Source organism: Lonchura striata, chromosome Z (genome assembly GCF_046129695.1).
Source record: "Lonchura striata isolate bLonStr1 chromosome Z, bLonStr1.mat, whole genome shotgun sequence".
Classification (NCBI taxonomy): domain Eukaryota; kingdom Metazoa; phylum Chordata; class Aves; order Passeriformes; family Estrildidae; genus Lonchura; species Lonchura striata.
Window position 1 is genome coordinate 56,222,580 of NC_134642.1, and position 27,856 is coordinate 56,250,435.

Genomic DNA, 27,856 nt, shown 5'->3' on the forward strand with positions numbered 1-27,856 from the left:
GTTTACATCTTGTAAAATGTATCCAAGGTCTGGCTTAGCACTTTTTCAATGCCTCTAGAAGGCTATAAAATTTGTTTTAAGTTCCAGAATGTCAACATGTATTTTGATGGCATTAGGCTTTAAATATTTGAAAATATATTAAATATACGCATCACCTGAGGTACTGAGATTTAAATGCCCATTGTAAAATGAATCTATGATGACTGGATTTTAATGTATTAATAATTATTACCCTACTAAAACACAGTATTATCAATTTTACAATACTAAATTATGGGATTATGCTACCCATAATTAAACAGTAAGACTGTAACCTTTTTAAAAATCTTGACTGTGTCAGTTTTCTGCTACAGGCCTTCATACAAGTGTACTACTAGCAAAAATGCTGTCAGTTTATTTCTGAATTTTCATAATTAAAGCTACTATTTATGTATGCTGCTGGAAAAGAAATTAGCTGCAAAAGTGTACAGCTTGAGTGCTATGTCAGAAGAACATGGCAGGTGTTTGGAAACCAAACACAATTGGTTTCTTTCATCATTATGGAACTCATTTCTTTGTAATACAAAACGAATGCCAGACAAGAACTATTGTCACAGCATCTCAGAAAAAGGTAACTCAATCATGAGTTAAATATATGTTGTTTTAGCTGTCAAGTTTTTATGCTTATAATCACATCTCCATAGACAATTTGCACTTTTTCTAACAAGTATATGGCCAGACAGTGCACTTAGTAAGAAGGTCCTGAGTACTGAAAATGTACATGACTCATATACATACAAGTAGGCATTAATTATTAATTTGCAAAGATTATTTCAGCTATTTTTTCCCAGAGAAAATTCAAATTTCAGCAACCAAAATATTCTGGTTCATGGGCAAAGATAATCTTCTATGCTTTACACATGTAATACACCTGGTTCTAAATAAGGTATACAGTCTCCTCCTTTCTGTAACTGTTAATATTTGTTAAAAACGAGGCTATTTTGGGAGAATCAGGACATACTTTAAAAATAGGATTTGTAGATAAAACTGTTTTCATTTCTAGAAGTCAAGTTCCTTTTTATTCTCACCCCAGGAGGAAGAATTGGTATTTCTAGGCAGGAAGATAAAATAAATACATGAGAAACTAAACACTTTACAATTTGTGTGATTTTCTCCATGATGTTGCATTCATATACATGCCTTCTGATGGATGGAAACACAGTGTATTTACTGTTTAGGTTAGGCACAGGAAGGAATCTTACATGATGCTCCTTCAGTTGGCAACCCTCTAAGTTACTTCTTGGCAAATTCTGGTGTACTGTCCTTACATCAGTTCCTAGTTGTTTCCAGACAAGTAGTACATCAATCTTCTCTCGCTGCTGAGCACTAGTGGCTTCCATTAAATGAATTCACATTTTGAACACATTTCTCTGGCATGTTTTCAGGAATATTGAGAGCCTAGTGACCAACCTAACATCAATAAAACTTAAATTTCTCTCTTAGAAATCATAAGTAATGGTGAAATTGTATGTCAGATGTTTCAATGCTTTTGTTGCTCTCAGAATTTAGAATCTAAGATATGATAAGGGAAAAAAAAGAAGACAAGAGAAATTTGGAGTGCAAATATTCTTTGGTTTACTCATTAAAACAAAAGGATACAGCAAACAGTAAAAACACTGGCAATTAAATAAACAGCAAATTCTTTATATGCTTCCTAACAAGAAGTCTTTGGCTGTTTGAAATGTATTAACTTCATCCTTTTAAGTACATTACAGTGTATAGAAAGTCACATTTCTTATCCCCAATGTCAAGGCAGAGAGAAGATGAGAAGAAAAATAAGAATAAAAGCTAGGAAAGTATGAAAAGAAAAAAATATTTAAAATTCCAATTTTCCATTAGTTAAATAGTATATAACACAAGGATAACATTAATTTCTGTTTCTACTTTCATTGTACACAAAGCAAATTAGCTTGTAATGGGAACTTTGTCAACTTTGGTGAATTCATATCATCATACACAGAGTAGTAGGTCAGATACACTGATTCACATCTTTTTGAAAATAATTGTGTCCCTTCCAACCCAAATGATTGATTTTATGATTCTACTAGCAGAATTCCAAAAATCTTAAGGAATTGCACAGAGAAGTCACTGTGTTTTATCTTATCACAGGCAGAGTTAAAATTCTGTACCACAAGCAGTTTCTTAGGAGTGCTCTTCCCCACTTCAGCTATTTTCCTTAGCTTATTCCTCAAATAATCCCCATGTAGTCAAAGGAAGGAAGCACCTGTGCAGGTCTATAAGGATCTCTGTTTGGGAGATCCTCCCTTGCAGACAGGAAGTTTTCAGCTCTGAGCTGGAGATGCTCAAGCTTGCTGTTAAGACTCTATGTGACAGCATCAATGATTTTATTTAAAACTCAATGCTTCATAATGGCAACACTAGGAAGCTGTTATCTGTGCAGAGAGCATAAAAGACTATAACTGAATCAAATACGTTTATTTTACAAGTAAATGAAAGAAATTACAGAGTGCACCATCACCATGATAGTCTATTATCAACATTACTGGGTTCTGATAGTTTATAATTAATTCTGTAAATCTATGAACGATGCAGACTGTCTGACAGCATATTGTTTTGGTTTGTATATCTATCTTGCAACACCCTTACTCTACTTGAACCATTCTATTTGATTGTCTTCATCAAGCTGTTTCCATAGGCAAAGCACAATAAAAAAAGTAATGTGCAATTTTTCTTCCAGATGGACTCTGAATAGCAAAAGATAGCGCATAGTAAGAAATCAATTAATAAAGATATTTAGGAAAGATTTGTCATAATGTAAAAAAAACCTCTTTGCATTCTCCCTTATTCCTTCATAAATCAACAGTGTTCCATCTACAAATAACTCATAGGCAGTCACCTCTAATACAAGTACTTATATGTTTCCCTCATCTAGCATTTTGTTGACCCCATCACAAAGTTTCTGCAAATGGATTTTATAAGGTCCAAAGGGATTGTACAAGGCAGCCAAAAATTCACAATCAGAGAAGTGATCAAACACATTGTTGACGCGTCCATGTGACTTTGCAGTTAGGTGACGCTGAATGATTTCATGGAGCAGCTCTCTACATTCATTCAACAGTTTGGACAAAAAGTTCCTGTCAAACGTATAATCCACCTGATGGAAACTGACCACTGTCTTAGCCAGCTGATGAACCTTCTTCTTGAATTTCTCCATCAGTGCTATTTCATCCTGATTAAATTGGTTGTTCCTGTAGAGAATTGCCAATTTGAGGACTATTTTAATGAGGTTTTTGATTATCTTCTCTGCTTCTTTTTTATTTTGTGTATATTCCTTTGTTACTCTGTAAAGCTCATCTAAAACATCACTGCTTGTATCATCGATCAAAGTAGTTGCTATTGATTTGGACACCATTTTCCCCAGGATCTTCTTCTGGGCCTGAATGGCCAGACTTTTGGAGTTGAAGACATCTGTGGCCACTAGAAAAAGAAAAAAGTGTGCAGTCAGTACTTCCAAACAGACAGTCTCTGGGCAGCAAGTTCAGGAATATTTCTATACTTATACATTCACAATAATCTTACTAAGCACCACAAAGTACTGCAATGCTGTTGCAGGAAAAAACCTCATATTTAAATCCCTAAAACTCTCTTTCTTTTGTTTTATATTATTTCAGACAGTTTTACTTTTGAGAAAATACCAACTGAACTTGCTCAGAAATGGTTTAGAAGCTTTCTCTATATATGGATTGATGGAATTTCAAACTGAGGTAATAAAACTGCCCTATTCGATCAGAGGAGTCACAAATCTAATCTGATTATCACGTTCATAATGAAATCTAAACCCAGGATTATTTCAATGTCATGACAAATAACCACTGTGACTCAAAGATAATAATTCAGTGAAGCGACCAGTACAGCCTTTTCTTTCTTAGCATTTTACACCATCAGTGAATGCAGACACCACACATTAATTTTAAGATATCTATTTTATACATATCTGTAGATATCCATGCAGAAATACAAAAGGAAGACAAAAAAAACATTGTCAGCAAACAAGAGTGAGACTCTCTGGATGGATCTGAAGACACTGGTTTTCAGAAGAAAAGCAAGTACAGATTAACATTTCTATGTCCTATACTTTATGCACTAAAAGCAAGACATTTACTTTCTAGAGATTGTCATAAGAACTGTGAACACTAAGTTTTAAAAGTATCTTTTTGTGACCAATGAAGTAGATCCTACACCACATTTCCACTTCTAAAACTATGTTTGATTGCACAATACACCCAGTGACTTGTTTGTACTTTTGTTCAAAACAACAAAAAGTTGTTGTTAAAAGACCCCAAACAAACCTTCAGAAACTTGACTTGTGAAATGTTATCATTTGTTCTGTTGTCAGCAACAATTTCTTGACACTCCCTTGACAGCACTCTCTCCATTAAGACACATGTGAGTTGGTATTTTCAAGTACAATTGTCTGGGAAATGGCTGCCTTTGTGCTGCAGCTCAGACAGGGAGAAGGAAGACTACATCTGATTACATTTACTGTACATATGAAAGGTTTGCTTAGCAAACACAGGGACTGAAAATATTTTTTTTTCTTTTAATGAAAACATCAACTCTGCAGATGTCAGGCAGTAAGTCCCTGAATTTGGAAAAGGTTTCCTCTTAACTGCTGGTATGTGGGCAGCTGGGTGTGTTCAGATGCAGGGCGCCTCAGGCGTTCCAACAAATAGAAGAAACTTGTCCTTCAGGACATGAAACACAAATCTGTATTTTTAATTCAAGAGTGTCTTTGAGAAACTTAATAACACGCTCTTTTTTATCATCCCATAAACCTTACAGCAGATTTGTTTGTTACAAGTTTCAGTGCATATCAGTATTTTGTTTTGAAGCATGAAGTGTGTGAACACATTTTTAAAAATCTTTACTACCAGAGGACAAAAACCAAGGAACCCCTTGTTAACTATCTTGGGCAAAGCACTCAAGATCACAAGACAGACACACTTCTCAACCACAAAGATACAGGAAGACATTAGAGATGCTGAGCAGTCATTTTGAACTGAAAATATTTCATTTTCTTTCTGTGTTTTTAAAGCTAAATCTGCAACAGTTACTATTAAAGTAAAATTAATCCATGTTTTCCAAAGGGTAGTCAAATACTAGAACTCAACAGCCAATGCTTTACAATGATCTATGGATGAATGATAACTTTCTTTCTCTTCCAAAACAGAAATATCAATTGTCATTTCATAACTTTTATTAATTAAAATCTTCTAATTAATGCTCATATCTGTGTCGAGTCTCTCCTTTCTGACACTCCACACAGATATGGATGTTCCTACTAACAGCAGTTACTGTTTGGCAGTATGCTAAATATTTTTAAGTTTTACAACAAAAAACCTCTTATATTACATAATTTTGCATTTTACAAAGTACAACTCAACACGTAGTTACCTTTGCTAACCAAAACAGGAAATTCTCCATTTCAAAAGGTGCCAAACTCTTAAGGTATTTTTCTAATATCTGTCCACGTTTTGGGGCTCTCCATCATGGCTTACTTTCTATCTACTTTGCTATAAGTACACCAGAATTTAGTTTCATTTTCCCTGGGCTGTTAATGGGTTCGAATTTAATTGCTAAATATATAAATTTCATACATCATTATTTCAGCCAATCCAAAAAAGGAACTTGCTAACTCTTTGTAGTTTATAATCAGAATTTTTCCTCCTTACCAATGAGAGAAAGACTTAAAATTTATTTCACAGCTTAAATAAAGCTCAGTTTAAGCAATAAAATTAAGAGCTCCTTCAGGATGAACATACATATTTCCTTAAATAACAGTAAAGCTATTACTTACTTGTTCATCTAATGTAATTGCAGTTTTTACTGCTGACAGCAGAAAGAGAACCAAAACACCCAAGGTGAAGACTGGCTGTGGCGTATTTTTTCTGGTAAATGCAGCACACACTATATTGTGTGCTTTGAAACATTGTCAGAAGCTATCACAGAGAGAATATGGGGTTTTCCTCCTCGCTGTAAGGGCAGGTCTTCTCAGCTACCTTTCTCTCCTGCCTGCAGTGTTTCATTTTGCTTTGGCACCTCAAAAGGCAAAAATACATCTCGGTGGTTTCACTTCCTCAAAGAGAGAGCTGAAAGGAAATTGCAGCGCTGAGCAAGCAGTGCAATACCGAGGGCTGTTTCTGCCAACTGACAGCTGGAACAGTTCAGAGACAGGGAGGGAGAAGAAATGTCCTGCGGTCGAGAGGACAGGTGACGTGTCAAGAAAAGGCTTTAAAACACTATCCTGGAGATGCTCAAATCCTGCAAGTGGAGATACTCATCAGTGTATCAGAGGTGCCTGACTCACAGGTTGCGCTGGGGAGGGCAGCACTCCTAATCCAAGGACTGCCAGGCACCCCCTTTCAAACTTCTGACTGCAATTTCAGATATGAGCACCTGAAAATGCTTTATACAACTGTATACAACTACTTAGGGATGACTGTATGTAGACTGTATGTATGTATGACTGTATGTATGTTTTGAAAGTGATTACAGTAGCTGGCCTGGATGTCTGACCACACCTCTTGTGTTAACAGGTAACATTCTTGCACTTTAAACTGGAACAGTGTCATTTCTCTGGTGACCCGTGGGTAATCCCACTGATTTTAAGCAACTCAGAGTTTGGTTTACCTCATGATTGCTCTTGATAGCTCAAATTTCTTTCCTCTGTAGTTTTATACTTTACTTTTTAAAAGGTTATCATCAAAAAATACCTCTTTGAATCAATGCAGTGTCATTTTCTGCACAAACTACTCAAATAAGCATGATTATGTGCAGTAAAGCCATGCCTCCAGAAGGGAAAGTAGTCCAAGAGAAAAGGCTCTCAGTGGAAATCCTGCTTCCATTGCTTTGAAATGCACAGAATCAGTCTTGGGAATAATGCAGACATCTGCAAAATCTTCTAATTCATTATTTAAACGGCAAACATTATGCTAGAGACAGCCTCCTGTGAAAGCTGTGAGCTTAGTGATTATGCAACTTTTTGATTTTCATAGCAAGCACACAGCATATGTGTTTAACATGGTATTTTGTGTATTAAAATGAATAAATACTGGACATGTAGTATGTCCAGTATTTATTCTGGATGTGTTTCTCCCAAAATATTTTACCATACAGAGGTTTTCTTGAAACTGTGGTGGAAGTGTAAACTCTCAGTGAAAATTTAAAATTGTAGTTAATAGACTCTCAGGAGACTGCTATAAAAGTACAAGGAGGCTCATACTTATGGCTGCAATGCTGACTTTTCCCTCACATGGAAGCTAGCACACCTCCCTCCGTACTGTGGCAATGACTATTATACTATTACCACATATCCTGTGTCTCAACTTTATTTAATTTTTTTAAAAATGTAGTATTTGGAAAAAAAACAACTTCTTTTCTTCCACAAGACAACAGTCTATGGTAGATTCAACATCACTTGCAGCTGAGTGTATGCAATCTCATGTACATTGACAATGAATACTTTAGTCACAGATTATTTTTAAACTTCTCATTATGAAGGAGCAGGAAAAAAAAAAAACATCCAGCAAAAAATTACAGTGAACCATCATGAATTCCATGGTCAAATCCAGAGCTGAGCTTTCTGACACTCACTGTGTTGACAGAACAGTCCCAAGAGAAAATATGACTGTGAAACACTGCTCCTCGAGTCCTAGTTCTCATTTTAGTGACTGGAACATCACGTGCTGTACGAGTAAGGCTCAAAAACGACGAGGGTTTTTGGGAACGAAACACCAACATGGGCTTGAGAGGAAAGGGACAGCACTGACTGAGGGCTTCAGGCAGCTTCAGGCAGCATTTAAAAGACAATCACATAGCATTGAGAAATATGGGAATGGACTTCCTGTTGGGAATCCTGTATGGATGTTGTGTGTTTGCCTCTCTACAGACTGTGTGCTAGAACTACACCTTAAAGCCTGCATATGCCATACAAATTGCATGTTCAGACTCCCGTAGTGAAAGAGAACTACTTCACTGGAGGGAGGCAACTTGAAATCAAGTGGAATTAGCATTATGCTCTCTTAGCGTATGTGACCATATGTCATGCACCTCCAAAATCATGAGACTGCCTAGATATGAAGGGATAAAAGAATTACTGATTTTTTTTTTTTTTTTTCCTTCTGCTTTCCGGGTTTTCACAGGTCGAACCTTGTTTTCAGGAGTGACACAGGCCAGAAACATATAAATGCGAAGCATATAAATATATGAATTAACATTTAAATACTTTATTTCAGTAAGGTAAAGCTCCCAGAGTAATAAACTACAAGAGTTAGTATCAGTGAACAAATAAGTCCTGAGGTACAAAATAGGCATAAATAGTTATAAACCTGTTACCATGGCTGTAACAATTTTCACAATGTACTTTTCAATCATGACAACATGATTGAAAAACTTGAGTGGCAGGTACAGACTATGAAGTTTTCAGATATGAAAAAGATAAGTTGATTTTTCTAGATGCCAAATTATATATATAGCTTCTTCTTAATAACCATTTGAGTGAGTCACAGTTTCAAAAAGGTTTTTTAATGCTGTTTTCTTTTTTTTCTATTTTAAGAGGAGAGTCAGTGTTTTGATTCTTATCTCAGTGCTTCAGAGTTTCCTGGTTGAAAGATTTGGGAAGGATTGTAAGGATTTTAACATAAGTCTTCTATAATTCCTTCCAAAAATGCAACACTTCACAAATGGCCACATCAGCATATTGGCCAGTCTCATTCACATTCACAAGCATTTGTTCACTTACTGACTTTTCAAAAGCTGATGAAAACTGAGGCTTGTACCAGCCATGCAAGACCAGAAACAGTCTGAGAGCTTTCACTCTTCAACCTCAGACACTGGGACTGCAACCTAACAGCTGGCTGAGGGCAGGAGTGGGAAGATACCAGGACAGCCACAGAGTTTATTGATAGGACGTCAGCAGGGCACATGGTTTGGGCAAGCACCATCAGGCAGTGGAAAATCCAGACAGCAAATGGCTAAGTGCAGAAGGGGGAATGAAAAAAAACCTCAAACAAGGGCCCTGTACAGTATTTGCTTCTTTCACCTCTACTTACTTAATTCATGTACATGAGGTCCTTACTGGAAGATCAAATATTTTACTTGGCAACTTGTGTTTAAAAAGAGGGGTTTATATATGAATACAGATTTTAAATAGAAAACAGTTTAACTAAAATTTTCAATGCATACAAAGCATTCTTTCATGAGTAACATTTGCCTACTGTTCTCCCAACAGGTAAAGTAAATTGTACTGAATTCTGTCTTGCCATAATTGTTACCATACGCATACGAAGAGAATGTTAACTATTCAAGCAATGTGCACTAGTTCTAGCATTCACACTGGAAGACCTTCAAAAGGAAAAACACCCCATCTGAAGCTTTATGCATGGCAAATATTGCATGAGCAGTCTTACTGGATTTGGAAGTTAGCTATGAGGCTGCAAGTCCCTCTGGAGAAACAGTTAATCAAGCAATTGCAGAAAAAAAGATGGGTAGTGAAGCATTTTTGAAAATACAGAGTATGTCTGATTTGCATATTCATACTGAAAGTGAGCACATATTCATCTGCAGAAACATGGGAAAAATAAAAGTCAGCAAACACCATTTAAAACAGCTTCTTTTCACCCAATAAAATGCTCAGTAAGTCATTGCCAATATGTTTGCAAAACATATGTGATACTGTTATATGCTTCTGAATTTTGCTATTTAATTCTAATATTAATGTATTAAAATGTCCAAAATTTTATGAACCACAAAATATGATCCACATTCTAGCTGCAAAAACATAACCCAACGATTAAAAAAACCAAAAAATAAAATACTGTTTTGGTCAAGAGGTGAGAAGAATTGCCAAAAAATGTACCTGAAGGTTAAGGCTGGGCAGGGTAGCAAGGAATTATGCTATTTCCAATAAGAATGTTGCAGAGTTTTGCAGTCCCATGGGAGCAGTTAGTGCCAACAAGTTATTCTGGTTTTACATGCTTGTGCTTCCCACAGCCAGCCTATGCATCACATGATACATATAGTGCGGCTGATTTAGAAATTTTAAAAAGCCTCCTAAAAGCCATTTTCCCCAAAACCTCTGCATGTATTTTAATTAGCAGTGTAGCTTTAAAAAGAAGGATAAAAAATTAGATTAACTTCAGATGACTGAAAATATTTCAGATTACACTGGATATTAAACCAAGAAAACAGTTACTCAGAGTAATGTCATGAACTTAATTTGGTATTTCAGTCCTCAGCCACCATTTGTTATCCTTGTTGGAATGTAGCAACTGGTGCAGTGCCGTAAAATATGCTGCTGTTAAATATGCAGCCTGCATATTTCAGCTGTTGGCCTTTTCAGGGCTGTATCAGGTTCCTCTGTATCTACCAGGTGTCCACAGTAAATAGTAAAACTGACAAATCTTTTCACAGGAAATAAAGTGTATCTTGTATCATTCCTTCCAATCAATCAAATGCAATGCAGGTACTCTATATTTTGTCCAGCCTTAGAAATACATACCAAACTGCAGCAAGACAACAGTACCAAGCTCCCTAAGCCAAGTGGCACCCTGAATTTGAAATTTAAAAAAGTGGTATCTAATTGTTTTACAACCATCCTGGCAAAAAGAATGTTTTCTCACAAAAAATGAGCCCCAAAACACTTAAGCTGTAGGCGCAGGAACTACATACATATAAAAAAAGAGTTCCTGACTTGAATGCAGAACAAAAACCTCAGAGGTCAAGAGCCCAGGAGAACCTGGAATCCACTGGAGAAAATTAAAGCTGGTATGTTGCAAAATTACAATGAACTGGAAGGTCCAAACAAGACAACAATCTGGCATGAGAGGGACAGGGAATTCAATCACAAAACGAGTGTCACAACCCGGCCAAAATGCAAAGGCCATGTATTTGAATCACATGCAAAGAAAGTCAAAGCAGAGGCTTCAGAGAGTTCAAATGACACAGAAATTTGTGAGGGATCTTACAACATCTTTGAAACTAGTTAATAATGTCTTTCTTGTATTTCAAGTTCTGGCTCTCTGTTCTCCTTGTCCATCTGTAGCTACACTGTCTAAAGAGGATGGGAGTCCCTTGGTCTTTCATTTTAATGTCTAAAGTAGGCTGGATTGCTAGCATTAACTTTTTTTTTGTGTGTGTGTGTGTGTATGTGTATACATATATATATATATATAACTAACTTACTAACTTCTGAGGCACCAAAGACTACCACAGCTACAGGCCAGCTGCATAAAATCTAGTGGTGATACTCAGGACTTTCAGTTCTCAGGTGTCTGGTCTGTATATTGATTTGCAGTATCAACATTGAAATGTAGATTATAAAGAATACACAAAATTATCCCATCTAAGAATTTTACTTATCAGATATTGGCTGTTATCTAGGCCTAATACACTAATCGGACTCTTCATCTCTTTTTAAATTTTTAATTTTTTACTACCATTTTTTTTTACTACAAAAAGGATAAAATTTATGGCATTCAATGCATGGCTGTACAGAGAATATGTGCTTTGTCTGCCTTCCACATCAGTCACTCATGGCTTCTTCCATGATTATGGAAGACTACAACTGGTGGCTGAAATGGTCATTTTCTCTGCACACCTAACACATTTACTTTCCTATTCCACAAGAAGCAAAATAAACCAACCCTTGAGTTTTAAATTCTTTTCCCATTATTTAGCATGCTGTTTCCTCTGTATCCATACTAGCACAACCTTTATCCAAACATCCAGTCGTGAAACAAGAGATTGACTCTTTTCTTCACTTCCCTTTTCCCTTGCTGTCAGCTCAGAACAGGCTCTCCAAGACCTAAGGACACAGTTTATCTTTCATAGGCTTTGCTTTGACTCCTCTTTGCTTCCACTAGTGCCACCCAAACCCACCTTTAAAATATTTGACTCAACACCAAAACTCTCAAACATAACTCAAGACTGTCAAAACACCAATCCACATCCCCCCATATCTTAAGAGTTTGGTTTTGCTTTCACTAATGTCCTGAAGTTCTAGTGTAATATAAAAGGTAAGAGAAAAAATTAGGTCTTCAATATTGTTAGCAACTTAATCTGGAAAATTGAATCTTAGGTTAAACATTATGTCTGACCCTGTCATTCTCTTTTACATCAGAAGGCAATACTATTTGGATACAGAACTCTGTTATCTAGTAAAGCAGTAGTAATCCTATTTATTTTTAAAGATCACAAGTATATTTACTGACTAAAAACGTGACAGCCTCCAGAGATCCCTTTTCAGCCTCATTTTTTTCTGTGATTTGTTAAACCTGCATCTTCTTTGTAATTCTCTTCTTGGGGCAAAGCATATGAGACTTGACTGCACTGTGTTTTACAGCTATTGACTGCTGCAGAATTTGACAATTTAGCTTCTTTACTTTGCAGTAGCATCAAATGACATTTTCAGCTAAGCAACAGACAGCACTGATCAGCTATGAAAGGGCATACAATAGCAAGAAAGGTTACTGCACCTTGAGATTTCCAAGATTATTACTCATAGTAAGAAGGAGAGATCACAAATTTGAACCAGGAGAAGGAAAGCTTTCAAGTGGTGAACAGAAACACCACCAATCTAAATTTCAAATGTTTGCACTGAAATAAAAATATCAGTACTTTCTCTTTTCCTCACCATAATGTTGTCCTCTACTCCCCAACTTCATGACATAACTCACAACAAAGGGATCAACATTTAACTGCAAATTACTGATTTTGATACCAACTGCTTGTTGCAAAGAAATGTGAGTTTAAACATACATCCAGGATGCAATTTCTTGCATCACAGAATGTAAATCTCTAATCTCAAGCATTGAGGACAAGGCTGTGATCTTGAAGAGGACATCTTACCACAAGACACCAGAGCATTCCTACCCCTTCCTGGAGTATCCACCATTTCTGTTTGCAAATGCTCAAATTTATGATTCATTGTTTCAAGTTTTTAAAGAAGTCTACATCACTATTTCTCAGTGAGTGTTTATAAGTGAACAGAAACTCCATTTATTTTGTTATTTGCAAGTACTAAAAACTGCCCTTGGAATCAGTAGCTGAAATATTTGCCAGAGTCATCTTCTCATTTCTGTTAATATTAAACCAAAATTTTATTCTTTCTAGAAATAAAATTGTCTTTGTAGAATAGTTTTGCAAAGTGGACATAGCAAAACCAAAACTATTCCTCATTAAAGCCTCATGTTTTAAAACAATGTAATTTCTGCATTTTTCAAACATTTCTCCACACCTCTTTGAAGTTAATTAAATGGATGCTTGTCTGTGCATGCACTCAGTCAGTTCTTTATTAATTGCTGTATGAATGTAAATATTTTGGGATAGGGACTTGCAGGTATCACATTCTTAGAGATCCACTGAAATCACAGGGCAGCTAGCAATGCCTTAGAGAAACTTACAATTACTGGCCTTTACAGATAGAGGAACTCATCTCAGAATATGTCCCTGGATTTTCAGGTTTCAAACATTTCAAAGATAAATGCTCTCAAATAAATGAGGTGCTTATTCCCACTTTACTGCAATTTATTCTCATTATTGCAAACTGCCAGCAGGAAGAGGATTCTGCAGACACTCTGACATTTGTACTTATCTGTAAAAGTGAAATGTAGGTTTTCTCTATTGCTTTGCAAAACAGTCTATCTCATCTTTCACTACTAATCTGCATAGTTACAAAAGCCAATACTAAATTCTGCAGAAAGTAAGTTAAATTAAATTAGTTTATACACTATGTATCCTCTATATTGCTTCTGCTGAAACAGTTCTGTGGGGAAGATTTTGAATGCCAAATTCCCCAGACTGAATCCAACATGCCTATCAGAGATGTGAGCTCTCTATTTCTCACTGCCTGCCAGCCAAGCACTAGAAATGAACCACACACCAGAACTGGGACAGGGAATTGACTGATGAAACTGAGTCAAATCACCACTCAACTCAGGCAGGGAATCCTAGGGATGAGAACAAAATTTGTGAGAAAACATCCCATAGTTATAAATGCAGAATGAATATCTCAAAGAACAGGTTTCTCAGTTTCTCTCCTTCTCCCTCAAAGACTGTCTCCAAGTGACAATGGGTTTAAGGCTTGTGCTTTTGCTGACATGATGGTTAAAACAACCAAGATTCTGGCAGTTGCATTTTATTGCTAATCCCACTGTGGATCCTGTTCTGTAGTCATGACAGAGATACATCCATAAAACAGGAAGTGTACACCTACCATTAAAAAACACAAGCAACTCATCAAATATAATTATGCAAACCAAGAAAACATGAACATCTGTAACTTTCAGATCTCCCACCATAAAAAAACACCTTAGTGTCAATATGTATAAGGCTATTGTTCAGATTAGTGTTGCTCATTACTGCAGAACAGCCAGTGTAAGCACTCAAATTTCTTGAAAACTCATAAACAGCAACTGCTACTAATAACAGTACTACTGCTGGATACTACTCGATCTATGAAGTATCTAACCAATAAGCAAACATGAAAAAAATTTAAATATGAAAAAAGTTAATTTTTGCATTGAAGCCATTATTAAATAGTTTAAACTATTTTAGCCTACTACCTCTATTGAGTATGGAAAAATGAAAACCAGAAATTGTTTCATGAAAATAGCATAAAAACTTTTCTCTTAATGAAACACTCTCCTCTTACCACATTTTGTAGTCTAACTGTAGAAAAAAATAATTCCAGAATTTTGAAATAACACATGAAATATAGTTTTCATTTGCTTTACTTATTATTAGAGGGACACTAAATGACTGAGTGGAGAAGGGATGCATTTTGCATCTCAAAAAGCAGTATTTAAGAACCCTTCTGAAACAGTAGTATTTATTGGAAAATTTGCCCAAATAATAAATTGATACTGATAAAAGAAATGTTGTGTATTTTTGAATAAAAACTGCTAATTACAATTATGTTTCAGCCTTGCATTTTCCTTAAGCTACTTCTGGCTAATGTATAACAAAACACTCATTATTCTTAGAAGCAATTAATTTGGCCTGTTACCACACTTGGAAGTAGTACTGGTAAAGACTACAGCTTTACCAAATATTACGTGCAAGGTCCTTCCTTACCCAGATATTTCTTTTGATTCTGCAGAGATTCACTGACTTTTGCTCCTGGTCTCTAACCTCTGTCTCCCTTGTGGCAGTCCACTGTTTGCAAAGTCCCCGAGGGAAGGAACCCAAAGGTGTAAGCACAGTAATACATCCAAAGGTGTAAGCACCAAATTTGCTGTATTTGCTGTATTACTGTGCTTACACCTTTGGGTTCCTTCCCTCGGGGACTTTGCAAACAGTGGACTGCCACAAGGGAGACAGAGGTTAGAGACCAGGAGCAATCTGCTGTATTACGGTAATCACGGATAATTGAAAGGAAGACCGGGAAACTAAGTCTCCAGTACAACAAACAATTTCAGAAGATGAAAAGGTTCTTCTCGCAGAACTTGAAACCAAAGTATTTTCTTCCCTTAAGTGGAATAGAGAGAACAGTATTGGGCTCCCCAATATGTCCACAAAAAAAAGGAGCTGACAAACTGAAGGTCCTATAGGCTGCCACCAGCATGGTTAGGGAGGTAGGGCACCTGATATGCTGAGAGTGCTACGTTTAATAATAATAGTGGTCTTTACCAACAAGTGAAATTTATTAATGAGTAGTTATAGAGTAGGCAGAGCCAGGCACTTTTTGAGGATGCACAGCAAAAAAGAGGGCAAGAGACACAAGCAACATCAAGGGGAAGTCCATTTGTAATGACATAACATGCATGGCCCAATAATGAAGTATAAGAAAAGTGAAGTGGTGGCATCACTACTCTCAAAGACATTATCAATGCATCTGGAAAAAGCCTGCAACCTCATCTAACTTTGAATTTGGATCCAACTTTAAAGCTGGCTCTACCTACAGTGACAGGTTGTGCCCAGTGACCTCTAGAAATTCCCTAGAGCCTCAATTAATCTACAGTTCTCTCCATCAACCAGATAGCTCAAGGGACTGTATCTTATTTGAAACTAAGCATGTGAACCTTGCAATTAATTTTGGATTAAAAGACTTGATTGCATAGTATAATTATATTAATGGAATTTTCTCAAAGCAATCTAGCATTCAACCCTACAATCACAGCTAAATGATTAACCTGTTAAGTTTCAGTGATTCTCTGAAGTAATCTATCAGCTACAGCCCATGTTTATCCCATGGCCTGTGCTCAAATTACCACCTAGCTTCCTCATCTGATCCAGCTGCACAGATTAATAAATACATGAGGTACAAAGTGTCCTGCCGAAAACAACTACTGCATATGGACTTCCAAATGTGTTATACAACAAAAAAACACCAGTTCAACTAATCAAATTCTGTGCCTGTAGGAAAAGCAATCAGAGTGGCCATCTGATCCACTCACAAACAGATTATCTCAAAGATAACCCCGATGTGGCCAGGAAAATAAAAACTACCATTCTTTCAGTTTTAAAGGAAAGAGGTGCAGAGCTTCTTACAGAGTCTTATGGCTTAACAACCTGAAGTCAGTGCTCTTACTGATAGATTCAAGGGTCCATCTGAATGAAGCCACAGCACCTGTGCTACAAACCATGGCAGTTTTTGTCCTCACAGACCTTTATTTCCTGCATCTTGCTTCATTACACGTACCAAACAAAACTTAAAAAAAAAAAATCGACCAGTTCCTGTGTGCTGTACTCTTACTTCCCCCAAATCTCCCATTGCTTCTTCTCCATTAATGTTTTAGCCTCTTTGTTTTCCTTTTGCCCTGTTCTTTGTACCTCTGGTGATGCTTTCCTTATGCATATGTGATATGGTTTTACAGCACCTGGTCAGTAATAATTCTTTCTAAACTCTCACAAGCTGATTTTCTTTGTTGCTTCTTCCCTGTACTAGAGGGTTACTTTTTTCTTATCACTGTCCTATTAATAATACCAATTAATTTATTATTATTATTTGGCCAATTAAAGCCAAATTGTCAAGCATTGCTATGATTTACAAAGCTGTGTATATGATATGCATAGTCAGCTATCTTTTCATTCTCTTCATCAACAGTAAGAAAGTTATCTGTGAGATTAAAAAAAAAAAGTTCTCAAATTGAGTAATCAAAGTAATCAAGATCTCTAACACATAACACATCCACTGAACTACTACAACAAAAGTCCTCTGTTTCACTGGCCCTAATGTTTTATGAAGATTATTATTTTGATAAGGGAGGCAAAGCAAGAGCAGGTGAAACAAAGGAAACCCATATTTTTTAATCTTTCAGGTGATCAAATTTGTTGGGTTAAGTACTAATTCTGTGCCCTACTTCTACAGTTTGGATTTCCCCATCCATTGTCATAAAATAAAAAATGGTTCTAACAATTGCTAGTTTTGGAATTAGTGGGACGGAGAATGATATATTACAGAGTCCCACTGATGGAGTAAGTGTACTGAGGAGCACAAGAGCAGTTATTTGCTGTCTAGAACACAATTCTAGCTTGGAAAACATTCACACGTGAGAGGTGACTGCAAAATGTCAAAGCAAACCTAGGACTACTTACAGGAGGGAGTATTAATTTCTTGAAACAGTGACTGCTCTGTGATTTTATAACCCCTGTGTTGTTCTGAGCTTTAAAAGGAACAAAACAGGTGAGCTCATTCTTCAGTAATCTCATCTGGATTAAAAAAATGCTAATCATGTCTAAAAAAATCCCCAAGCACTTGTAGGAATGCAGTGATCTCTCTGTCTGCTGAAATGTAGTATTCAAAACTCAGTATGAAAAAGGCACAATGCAGACTTTCACTTGTGTCTGAGTTTGTACCAAAATATGCATTATTTTATAGGCTAGATATTACATTCACTCTGATATCTGTTATTATTTTACTTTTCCATTGAGATATTAGACTTCTCCCCTGTTATTTTTTAAATACACAGCATAAAATATGTAGAATGAGGCTGAAGTTCTCCAGAACTTTACATAAATTACTGCTTCCCTCTATCAAAGAATTGCATTCACATCACAATCTTGATTTGTATTGCCATTTGTATTTTAAAAGGTGCACTTGTGATACATAGTTTTAACACAACAGCACTAATAACATTCCCTTCAGATCTCGAAAAGGGGTTCAGTCAAATCAAAGCCTGAAACCATTTGGTACCTTCCATGGTAGGTGACATGCCACCAATCAACGTCAGAATAAAATTATGCCATGCAGTTAAATGCTATGGTCTTCTTAGGGACTTTAACACACAATTTGTTTCATCTGGGGTGAAAGCAATGAAAACAAGAAGATGTGACAGGGTTATTTATATCATGACAGTTGCTGGAATCTGTAAATGCAATACAGATTGATGCACATATTCACCACACCATTGTGGGATACAGACGAATACAAAGATCGTTCTGAAGTTACTGAGCAGCGTGGCAGAAGGAAAAGAAAACCTGTTTCATGTTACCATTCCTAATATGGACCATGAAGACATCAAAGGCAGAAGCTGAAAACCCCACAAACACTGCTGCATACCCTATATCCAGCAATTAGTGTGATATATACCCAGGTAATAGCTGTCTTCTAGCAATGTCTTTTTCGTCTCTTTTCCTGTTAAAAAAATTAGATTTTACTTGAGGTCAAATGCTCTACCTTTATTTGATTAATTAGCAAAAGAAAATATTTCGGAATTAGCTATTCAAAATTGACCTTGATTTTGGGTTTCATTGTACAGTGGCTATAGTTCATTTTTACAGTAGTAAAGCCTACACACTTGGACCTTGTTATGTAGATTTTTAAAATAATCCACACTAAATCTACTTTTACAGACATCCCAATGTTCTCCAAATACTGCAATTCCCTTGTATAAAGTAGCTGAAAGTGAAGTATTGCTCACTTCAGCATCAGATCATTGGCAGAACAGACACAATGTTCAAAGTTATTACTCCACTCTGTCCTTTTCACTGAGGCTGATCTTCCAACACATGGGGGTCACACCTGGAAGCTGCAACTGAACTTCAGAGCTCCTCAAAGACCCCTTTACTAGCTCATGGCCATCTGAGAACCTCTGTATTAACCAAAAAAAATCTGCCTGTGCTTACAAATATGATTAAACCAACATTTCTCATGTAGCCTTCTCCTCTTTTCACTTTTCAACTTGTAGCAGATTAGCCACTATACCCTTCATCACTAGTTTTGGCCTTGAAATGTACAGAATCTGGTAAAATACCTGTTCTATAATTGTCCAAGTGTACCTTCTGCTCCTTCCATAATCAGGAGTTACCTCCTGATTCCCTAGGTGGACCATACAGTTTGTGGGTAAATCAGAATTTCTCTTTTAGACTGACATTTAGTCTTAAACCTAAAAGAAAAATCAATAGCCTTCCCTTTGGTAAACCACTTAAAAATTATATATCCTCAGTGTCAAAAGACTGAGACACATTCAGTTTGAATTTATGAAGCATCCATTTTTTTAATGCAAAGAAACAAAGTTTCTTAATGAAACAGAGTTTGTGGAAAGACTCTATTTTTTATGCTACATACACTGGGTCACTACCAATACAGTATTTGACTGCATTTTTCAGTATTTTATAAGTGTTAAATCAGACTAAGCAAAGCAGTGTGACAGCTGCAATTCTACATTTTTACCTGTTAATCCCAGTTTTTATTAACATACAAACTTTTCTCATGCATTTTCTGAATTGTTACTTTAAAGATGTGAATATATTACCAGAGATACGTTTACAGACTGACTGAAAAACCTTCTCAGTGACATCTATACCTCATCTTCCCACAATGGTTACCGTTTCATTTTCCATTCTAACACATTAAGAACAAAGAACAGAAAAACCTATATATTCCCCAAGTTATTTTTAATCAAAAAGCTACCAATTTTTTCTGTCTCAGACACCTGCTTCAAATGCTTTTCTTTCAGCATTAAAATCCTGGCACCTCAAACTGTTTATGATGAAATGCAAAGAAAGGCAAACCTATGTGATTTTAAGAATCAGAGTCATCTAAGAAAGTAAGACATTTATTCAAACAATAAAATTTACATTTCAAATATAGCCAGCTTTGTAAAACTGTCTGGAGCTTCCTGTATGAAACCAGAAGATCTGTCCTGCTATAGCATTCAAGCAGCTCTCTCCTGCTGTACAACTGAGGAAGAATGTTCACAGATTCTCTTTTTCAAACTTTCTATAGAGAAATAATTTTTACAGTTCTGCTTTCAAGAAATCTGTCCTACAGAATCTTCTTGGAAAAAAAGAAAAAAAGGAAAACAAGACAAGCTGCCTTTTGGTTCAGCTGTTCATGTGACAAGAAGAAAAATATAAAGATTATTCTTATCAAAACAGAGGTTATTTGGCTCCATTACCTACCATCTTTATTAATATTAATTCTGATTCAGTGCAAGGAGAGCTTTTTGCAAATCAACAAAATCCTCCTTTAAGCAAGTAAACAGATGCCCCTGGTAATGTTATATTCAAGTGAAGGAAGTTGTACAGACTGTGGGGGGAAAACCACCTGAAACATTCCGAAAAATTATTGTTTTCACCAAATACAAAATGCTTACGTCGCCTTATCGATTGCTTTTCTGGTGGGGCTTTTTAAGTTGTTTTTCTCAGCCTACTGGATTTTGTGTAACCATGAAACAACAATTCTATTCTAAGAAATCCAACATACAATCCCACCACTGCCCTGTTCCCTCATCTATATAAATGCTCTTTTGTATATAGGCACTTTCAGGAAATTTCCCTCCTCCTCCCCCGCTTGCTCCCCACTATGCGAATCGCTCTCACCCCCCCTCCCCCCCGCCCCCGATCAACACCAGGGAATAATTGCATTTTTGTTGGAGCACATCCAGCCCCTCCACACGTTCCAGTCCAGGAGCAGCAGCACGCTGTAGCTTTGGCACTCTGTTTTAACACGCACACATACGAACACTCATCCGCAAGGAACTAAGTGGCATCAACCTTATTCCCAAAATACTGACCTTTCACGTCTCCCCATGCAACTTCCTCTTTTGCTGAAAAATACAGTGCTTCCAAATTAAAGAAATCTTCCTCTTTCGACATTTGACTACCAGTGTTTTGAAATAGTTTCTTACACTTAGCTGTACTCCACGTGTGTAAATTACCACTGCCGAGACAGACAGATACCACCCCTCGGGTGCCAACACTTCGGTCACTTCATATCCTGCAAAATCGCCAGGACTTCTAACACTTTTGCAAAGGCCTTTTCCCCTCCCCTCTGAATACCCGAAAGCTGCAGAGAGCAGAAGCTCTCCTCCATGCTCAGAGAAGCAGCGTGCGTGTTTCCTTCCTTGCGAAAACAAACATTTAAGAACCGTACCTTCCTTGGGCTCATCGGCTTCCGAACTCATGGTGCCAGGCAAGGCTCCGGGGACCAGATTAACGCTGACGTGCGCGCTGAGATGCAGCCGCAAGTCAACTTCTCTCCCTCTCCCTTTCTCTCTCTCAGAAGGGAAGGAGAGTGGGGAGAGGAGGAGAAAAAAAAAAAAAAAAAAAAAAAAAAAAAAAAAAAGAGAGAGAGACGGTTGGGGTTTTGAGGGGAAATGTCTACGAATTCAGCAAATCACAACTAACCTACTTGAAAAGGATCCCACCCCTTTCTCAGCTGCTCACAGCGACTGAAAGAAACCAGCACCTTCAGAGAAACCCCGATTTTACTCGGCAGCTGCTGCCGTTTATGAAGCTTATTCTCCCCAGTCTGTAGGAAGGGTGGAGTTTTCACTTGTTGCAGCTTGCCAACGTGGTATGAGAAAGCAAGGAGGAGAGGCCAAAAAAGCCCTGAGTTCAGAGCAGTCAGTGTCTGATTTCCATGTCTGACAATCACACTGGGGCTCCCTTAACTTGCAGGAAAATCTATTTTAAATAGATTAATAGAATTTAAGCCTAAATTGTACATTTTAACACTGTTTGCTATCTGGAATTACTTCTGCAGCCTCCGTAATTAGACTGACTAATTCTGGATGACTTAATAGGTGCTTAAAGAAGAGAAGTAGCAACCTTCTTTCAGGTAGTTAGGCAAAATAGTTTCCTTTTACTCATGCTCAGTGCGTGGTGCCATCTGGATCTGAATTCTTTGTCCTACAGTTTCCAGAAAAGATTGAACACGATACAGTTTTACAGCAAGGAATCAGGGGTCTTTAGCAGCCACCTCCCAGTTCGCGATGCGTCACACATGCATACAGTGCAAAATCAGGGGAATTACTTGGAAGCCCGTTCTCAGCACAGCTTCCAGTAAAATCATTGTCCTAGGGAACCTTCTTTCCCTACTTACTCATTTAATGGATTTTTAGCACAGTGAACAGGACAAAACCTCGCTGGAAACATGAGTGCTCTGACAAAAGGAGAGGTGTGGTGCCTCAAGTGAAGGCCTGATGGCACTGCCAGTTCCAACATGCAATCAAATTCCCACCTACCTCTCTGTCTCACAAGCTTAAATGTGTGGACCTGAAGGGCTGTAGGGTCTCCAGGAGGTAACATCATTAACAGCTATTAACAGTTAGCGAATGTCTTACTGGAGTCAAGCAGAAGTAAGTGTTTTTGTATTTCATGGTGAAGTCAGAAAGAGCCAAAGCTGCTAGCTGCTCTGCACTGAGGCACAGAGGAAAAAAAATAAACAGTTCGGATTGTAACATTCCCTTGTACTACTTAAGGCTTAAACACTCACAAAGCTGGGAAGACCAGATATAAGTAGAATGGTCTTGTAAGTAACAGATACAGTATGAATTCTTTACCTACAGCAAAGCTGCTCTGTGGATTGGCGTAAATAATACTTCAGAATGTTAGCACTTTTACCCTATTTGCAGTTATTTTATTACAAGGACTGTCCTTTGCATGCACTCCTCCCACACCTAGGAAAGATTTCATTTTATTTAAAGGCTTTTGGTGACATTGCCAGTTTCTTCTTTTGTAATACATATAAGCCCATGGGTTCCTTAAAGATATTCTTTAAGAAGCTAGCTGTCTTCTTCAGGCCTTATCATCTCCTGTGGTGTACAACACTGCATTCTTGAAAGCACAGAAAATGAAACTGGATATTACCCTAACTATATCACTGGAATAGCTAAAGAAGTCACATTTTCAAGATTAAAAAAAAAAATAAAGTAAAAAAAAAAAAAGTACTAGTTAAGGGTAATTAGGAGATTAAAACCAATCAAAAACTTCACACAGAATAGACAAGGAACAGGAAAGAAACATAAGGTTAGTTCAGAATAACTGCAATAGCCTCTGGGGTCCTTTAATGAAAGGAAGTGTTGTAGAGAAATAGGAATATAAGCCAGCATCAGGATCCCTGCATGATCAGATTTACATATTAGATGGGTGGCTTTTGTTATTTTAGATGACAGACAGACACAGAGAGATAATAAGACTTGTGATTAAATGTCAGCAAGTTCTGGAAATTAGGATTTCTCAAATCTCTCAGAAACTTTATACCTCACTGGATAAATAATGAAAAAACAGTGACTTTATTTAGTTTTTTCCGTACAAAATCAAAATCACATCTCCTCATACTGTTACTTCTGCATACAGGATCTCACTTCAGACTCAAGAAATTGGTTTTTCTTTCACTTTAGTTGTTAGACTTCTTAAAAATACATGCACTGGCTGAAAAAACTCTAACCTGGCCAAAGACTGGTTAGGTATGTAATTTTCTGCTCTCAGGTTAAGCAGGAACTAGTATTGGCATACAACAATAGGACATTATCACCTTTTTCAGAGTCTGCACCCAATCAACTTTAATTCTTTTCCGTAGAAAAGACAGCAACAGTAATGGAATGAGGCAGGTCAAAATTAAGCAGTCTGTGAAAAACCCTGGAGTCCGGGTAATAGATGACACTACATCTACAGGGAAGTGACATATATCAAAGTATCCAAATTAATCTGGATCCCATGGCAAGTAAAAAGCCTGGAAACACCCAAAAATTCCTCTTTAATTGTAAACTGTGATTTGGAACGACAAAAAAAAAGAATGACAAAAATTCCAAAAACATAATTAGTACATGCAGCTAAATTTAATAGGACAGATTCTCTTACAGAAAAGTACCTTCCTACAATGAAGGCCTAAAACTCACCACACACTTGGACAGACACTGTCGTGGAGAGAATGCCAGAATTCCTACAGGAAATTGAAATTATCTGTGCAACACCACAAAAAAAAAAAAAAAAAAAAAAAAAAAAAAAAAAAAAGAAACAAAACAAAACAAAAATGGGCTGACATACTTCAGTGGCTAAAAGCCCAAAAACATCAAAGTTGGGTAAGACAAGGTCCTTTCAACACTTCTCTGCAGAAAAAAAGCACCCAACATTTAGTTTTACTTTAAAAAAAAAAAATTAGCTAGTTTTGGTTTGGCTTGGCTTTTAACTCATAATTTGTAAATTGTCCTGACTTCTGCAAAACCCTAAGGGAGGGTCACCACAGCAAGAGCAGATTAGAGCCAACCCCTGTTTTACTACAGTAGTACATGGGGAATTGTGAGAGGATGGGTCAGACAAACCCCATCCAGCTCAAAACCCTGTTTATTTTTTGTATCACAATCCATTCTGAGACAGCTCTTGAAGCGATACACTTCACTCTCTTTACACAAGGATTTGTCAGAGACAGAAGGATTTTTAGAGACAGAAGTTGCAAATACAGTGATGCATTTTATAACAGAAATAATAGGCATCTTAGCAGCAAAAAAAGCGAAAAAGGTGCTAGAATTGCTGTCAAGAAGACTCTGAAATGCCAAAAAAGACTATAATATTTTGTTTCATAAAAAAAGAGGAAGCAGCACCACTACCAGAAAAGTATCAGCAAGAAGCTTTCAAAAGGAGGCAGCTGTCACAGAAGCAAGACTAAATCTTCTACTGTGAGAAAAAAACCCTGTACAGCTCTAGAACAATTCTAGAAAGAAGGATGTGGTAATGTTCACAACTCTTCAGACTTTACACATTCATGGGATTTTTTTAAAAAAACTCCAAACTTCCCCATATTTTGTTAATATAATTAAAGTTTTCTGGTGCATATCTTCTGCTCTTCCAGAATGTTACATTCAATGGTTTACAGACTTTAAACAATAAAAAAATAAGATCTGTGCCCAGCTTCAATCCCCTGACACAGATGATAGTCACCAGTCCTTTTCCCTAAGTCAGTGTCTCTTTAACTGACTGTAACTTACTGAATTACTTGAAGCCACATGACAGACCCTGATAGCAGCTGAGATCTGGATTTCCCACCAAACTCCCAGTTGTGAGGAAAAGGAAAAGTAAAAGTAAACACTGCATGTGATATGGAATAGGAGGGGCAAAAGAAAGAATGACAAAAACGCTAAGAACAGGATCAGTAGACACAACAAAAATTTGTTGGGCAGATTCTCTTACAGAAAACAAAAGTAACCTCCAACAATGAAGGACCTAAAACCCACCACTCATTTGGACAGATAATGTCACAGAAGGCAGGTCAGAATTCCTAGAGGAAAAGTACAAGGAAAACTTTTGCCATTTCTCCTTATAGCTGTAATAAGCTGTTGTACCTATTTCTGACACTAGGAGTTTGGGTTAACAGATTTTCTGATGTTGGTCAATGTTTGTGGATTATAGATATATTATTCAGGTTTTCAAACAGGATAAGGAGAACATTGGATACTATCCTGAATTACTCACACATTTTTTTTATGTACACAATTTTCAAAATGTACTGGGGAACTATGTGCCACACTATAATGCATTTCATCAATTCTCAGGAGTTTTGAATTTTTCTCAAACTAATGTTCTGAGAGGGAACAAGATGTAAGATTGTTATAAAACCTAAAACCTAAACCCTGAAAAAAGGGTATGAACCCTCGTCTGCTGTAGGATACATGTAGGGAATCTCCAAACATGCTGACCTCTCATAAGGGCAATCAGATACTAACACAGTATCTCAGGAAAAAAACATACAAATAATGTTGTTGTTTTCTCATAGAAATAAGAGGAAAACTGTTAAATTCAAGTCTGGAAGCCACACTGAGATATCATTAAAAATTAACTATAACAACTGCTTCTGCAAGTCATACCTTAATAACTTGCAGATTTTCCCTGAAAGACCTTTTTATAGAAGCTATTGATTGAGTAAGCAGGCAAAGACAGCACAGAGGTGTGCCCTTGACTTGCTTCTTCGCTCCTTTCCTGCGTTCCTTCCAGTTGCACTACAACCTTTTCCTCAGGCAGGCAGATCACAATTGCACTGAGTTTCAAAATGCACAGATTTATTAAACAGGAAATATTTTTGTTTTCTAGCACTTCTCTATAAATTCAGAGTGGTGGGTGAGCTCTCAGAGGACTGAGATCTTGCAGCACAAAAGCAGGATCTGCTGCCTCTTCCAGCACTGTCCATCTCCTCTCCCAGGATGCAGAAATCCACCTGCCAAGCTCTCAGGTGCCCAAGGGTGCAGTGCTGATTTGCAGTCTGTGCCTTCTGATGATGCCACACAAGGGCACGAGGCTGCACACAGACATCGCATATGCAGGATGGGGCATGGGGAGAGTGTGGACAGAGTGGTAGTGTCACAGAAAAAAAAGTGAAGTTTCAAGCTTTCTTGCTGAAACAAAGAATTGTATTATGCCCACTTTATCTAAGTTGTTCTGCTTTCAGTTACGCACTTAAACAGTTGCAAACAGACCAAGCAAGCTAGGCAAACCAAGAAGTTTATTTTAAAGTTATTTCCTAACACAGAGGTAAAGCAACACCATCTGTAGCTGTATTACTTCTAGTATTGCAAAAGAAAGTGCAATATGCACTGTCTGTGAGGTGTGAGCACAGCAAAAACAAATTCCAACTCTTATGCAATTTAATTGTTTTGGAGTTGAGTAAAAAAAAATATCTTAATTAGCTGTATGTTTTTAATAGCACGGTTTATATAGCTCTGTAAATAAGAATGTTAGTTACAATAGCTCATCTGTTGCTGTAACCAGCCTTTACTACTCTTTTATCTTCTACCATAAACAAGACATACATCAAGATAAACTAGACCATACTTATCTTATGAATAAAGTCAAAACCACTGTTTTCAGCAGTATTCAGGGATTCTATATAACAGTACAATTTTAACATCTCAGTTACATATGATGCAGAATTTAAACCAATTTTTCTATATGCACATAAACTATCAGGTTGTTTTTATCTTAGGAAAATTCAGCCCACTGAAGGCCAAAGAAACAAAATAAATAAAATATTAGCAGGTTGAGCTGTAATCCAAATCAGAAAAATATGTGTACTCCTGGGTTTGGTCTGATCGTTGATCTCATTATTCCTTAACTCGTTTTTTCCCCTTTGCTCAGCACACTTCAGATGCATGCAGAAGGTCTGGTTTCAGCACTTGCTGAAACACTTACAATACCCCCACCTTTTGGGGAAACCCATGAATGATACTCTCTCGTGTTCTTCTACCATGTGCTTAATAAATTATAGAATTTAACAACTATAAGTTAACAAATTATAAAAACATTTAATTGTCACCTGGTGATATTACTAGGGGATCATTCAATGGCATTTGCACCATGCTTGGCATCCAGCACTTCATTCTATTCTTCTCCTCACCCGCCATGCTGCCCTTCTTTCCTTTTTCTAGACCTTTCTGTTAAAACATCCACTCTACACCTGCTACTGTTGGTCTGAGGGCTGTCCATACTTTCACTTCCAAAAGGTAAAAGCAAAATATGACAAATCTGGTGCTGAATGAACCAACACCACACTGCTGGTGTGGCCCTTCAGAGTGAGTAAAATCTCGAGCTTCACCACAGAGTAAGATGTACAAAAGTGTGTCTGAAGACCTCCTTTTGACAA

The 27,856-nt window shown here is 37.0% G+C and overlaps 1 protein-coding gene across 3 annotated transcripts in view; it reads right to left on the minus strand.

Annotated features, from left to right (window-relative positions):
• Positions 1–1,590: 1,590 nt before the first annotated feature.
• TNFAIP8 (TNF alpha induced protein 8) overlaps positions 1,591–27,856 on the minus strand; it is a 55,567-nt gene continuing 29,301 nt past the window's right edge. Inside the window, exons 1-2 of one of the 3 annotated variants that reach the window (XM_021546189.2) lie at positions 21,631–21,653; positions 1,591–3,477 (exon numbers count right to left, since the gene is read on the minus strand). In XM_021546189.2, the coding sequence (XP_021401864.1) occupies positions 2,912–3,412 (501 nt within the window). In that variant the 5' untranslated portion in view covers positions 3,413–3,477; positions 21,631–21,653 and the 3' untranslated portion in view covers positions 1,591–2,911. Of the gene's footprint in view, positions 3,478–21,376; positions 21,531–21,630; positions 21,654–27,856 lie in introns of those variants that run through there. The other 2 variants (XM_021546188.3, XM_077790458.1) reach the window with 2 other exon arrangements.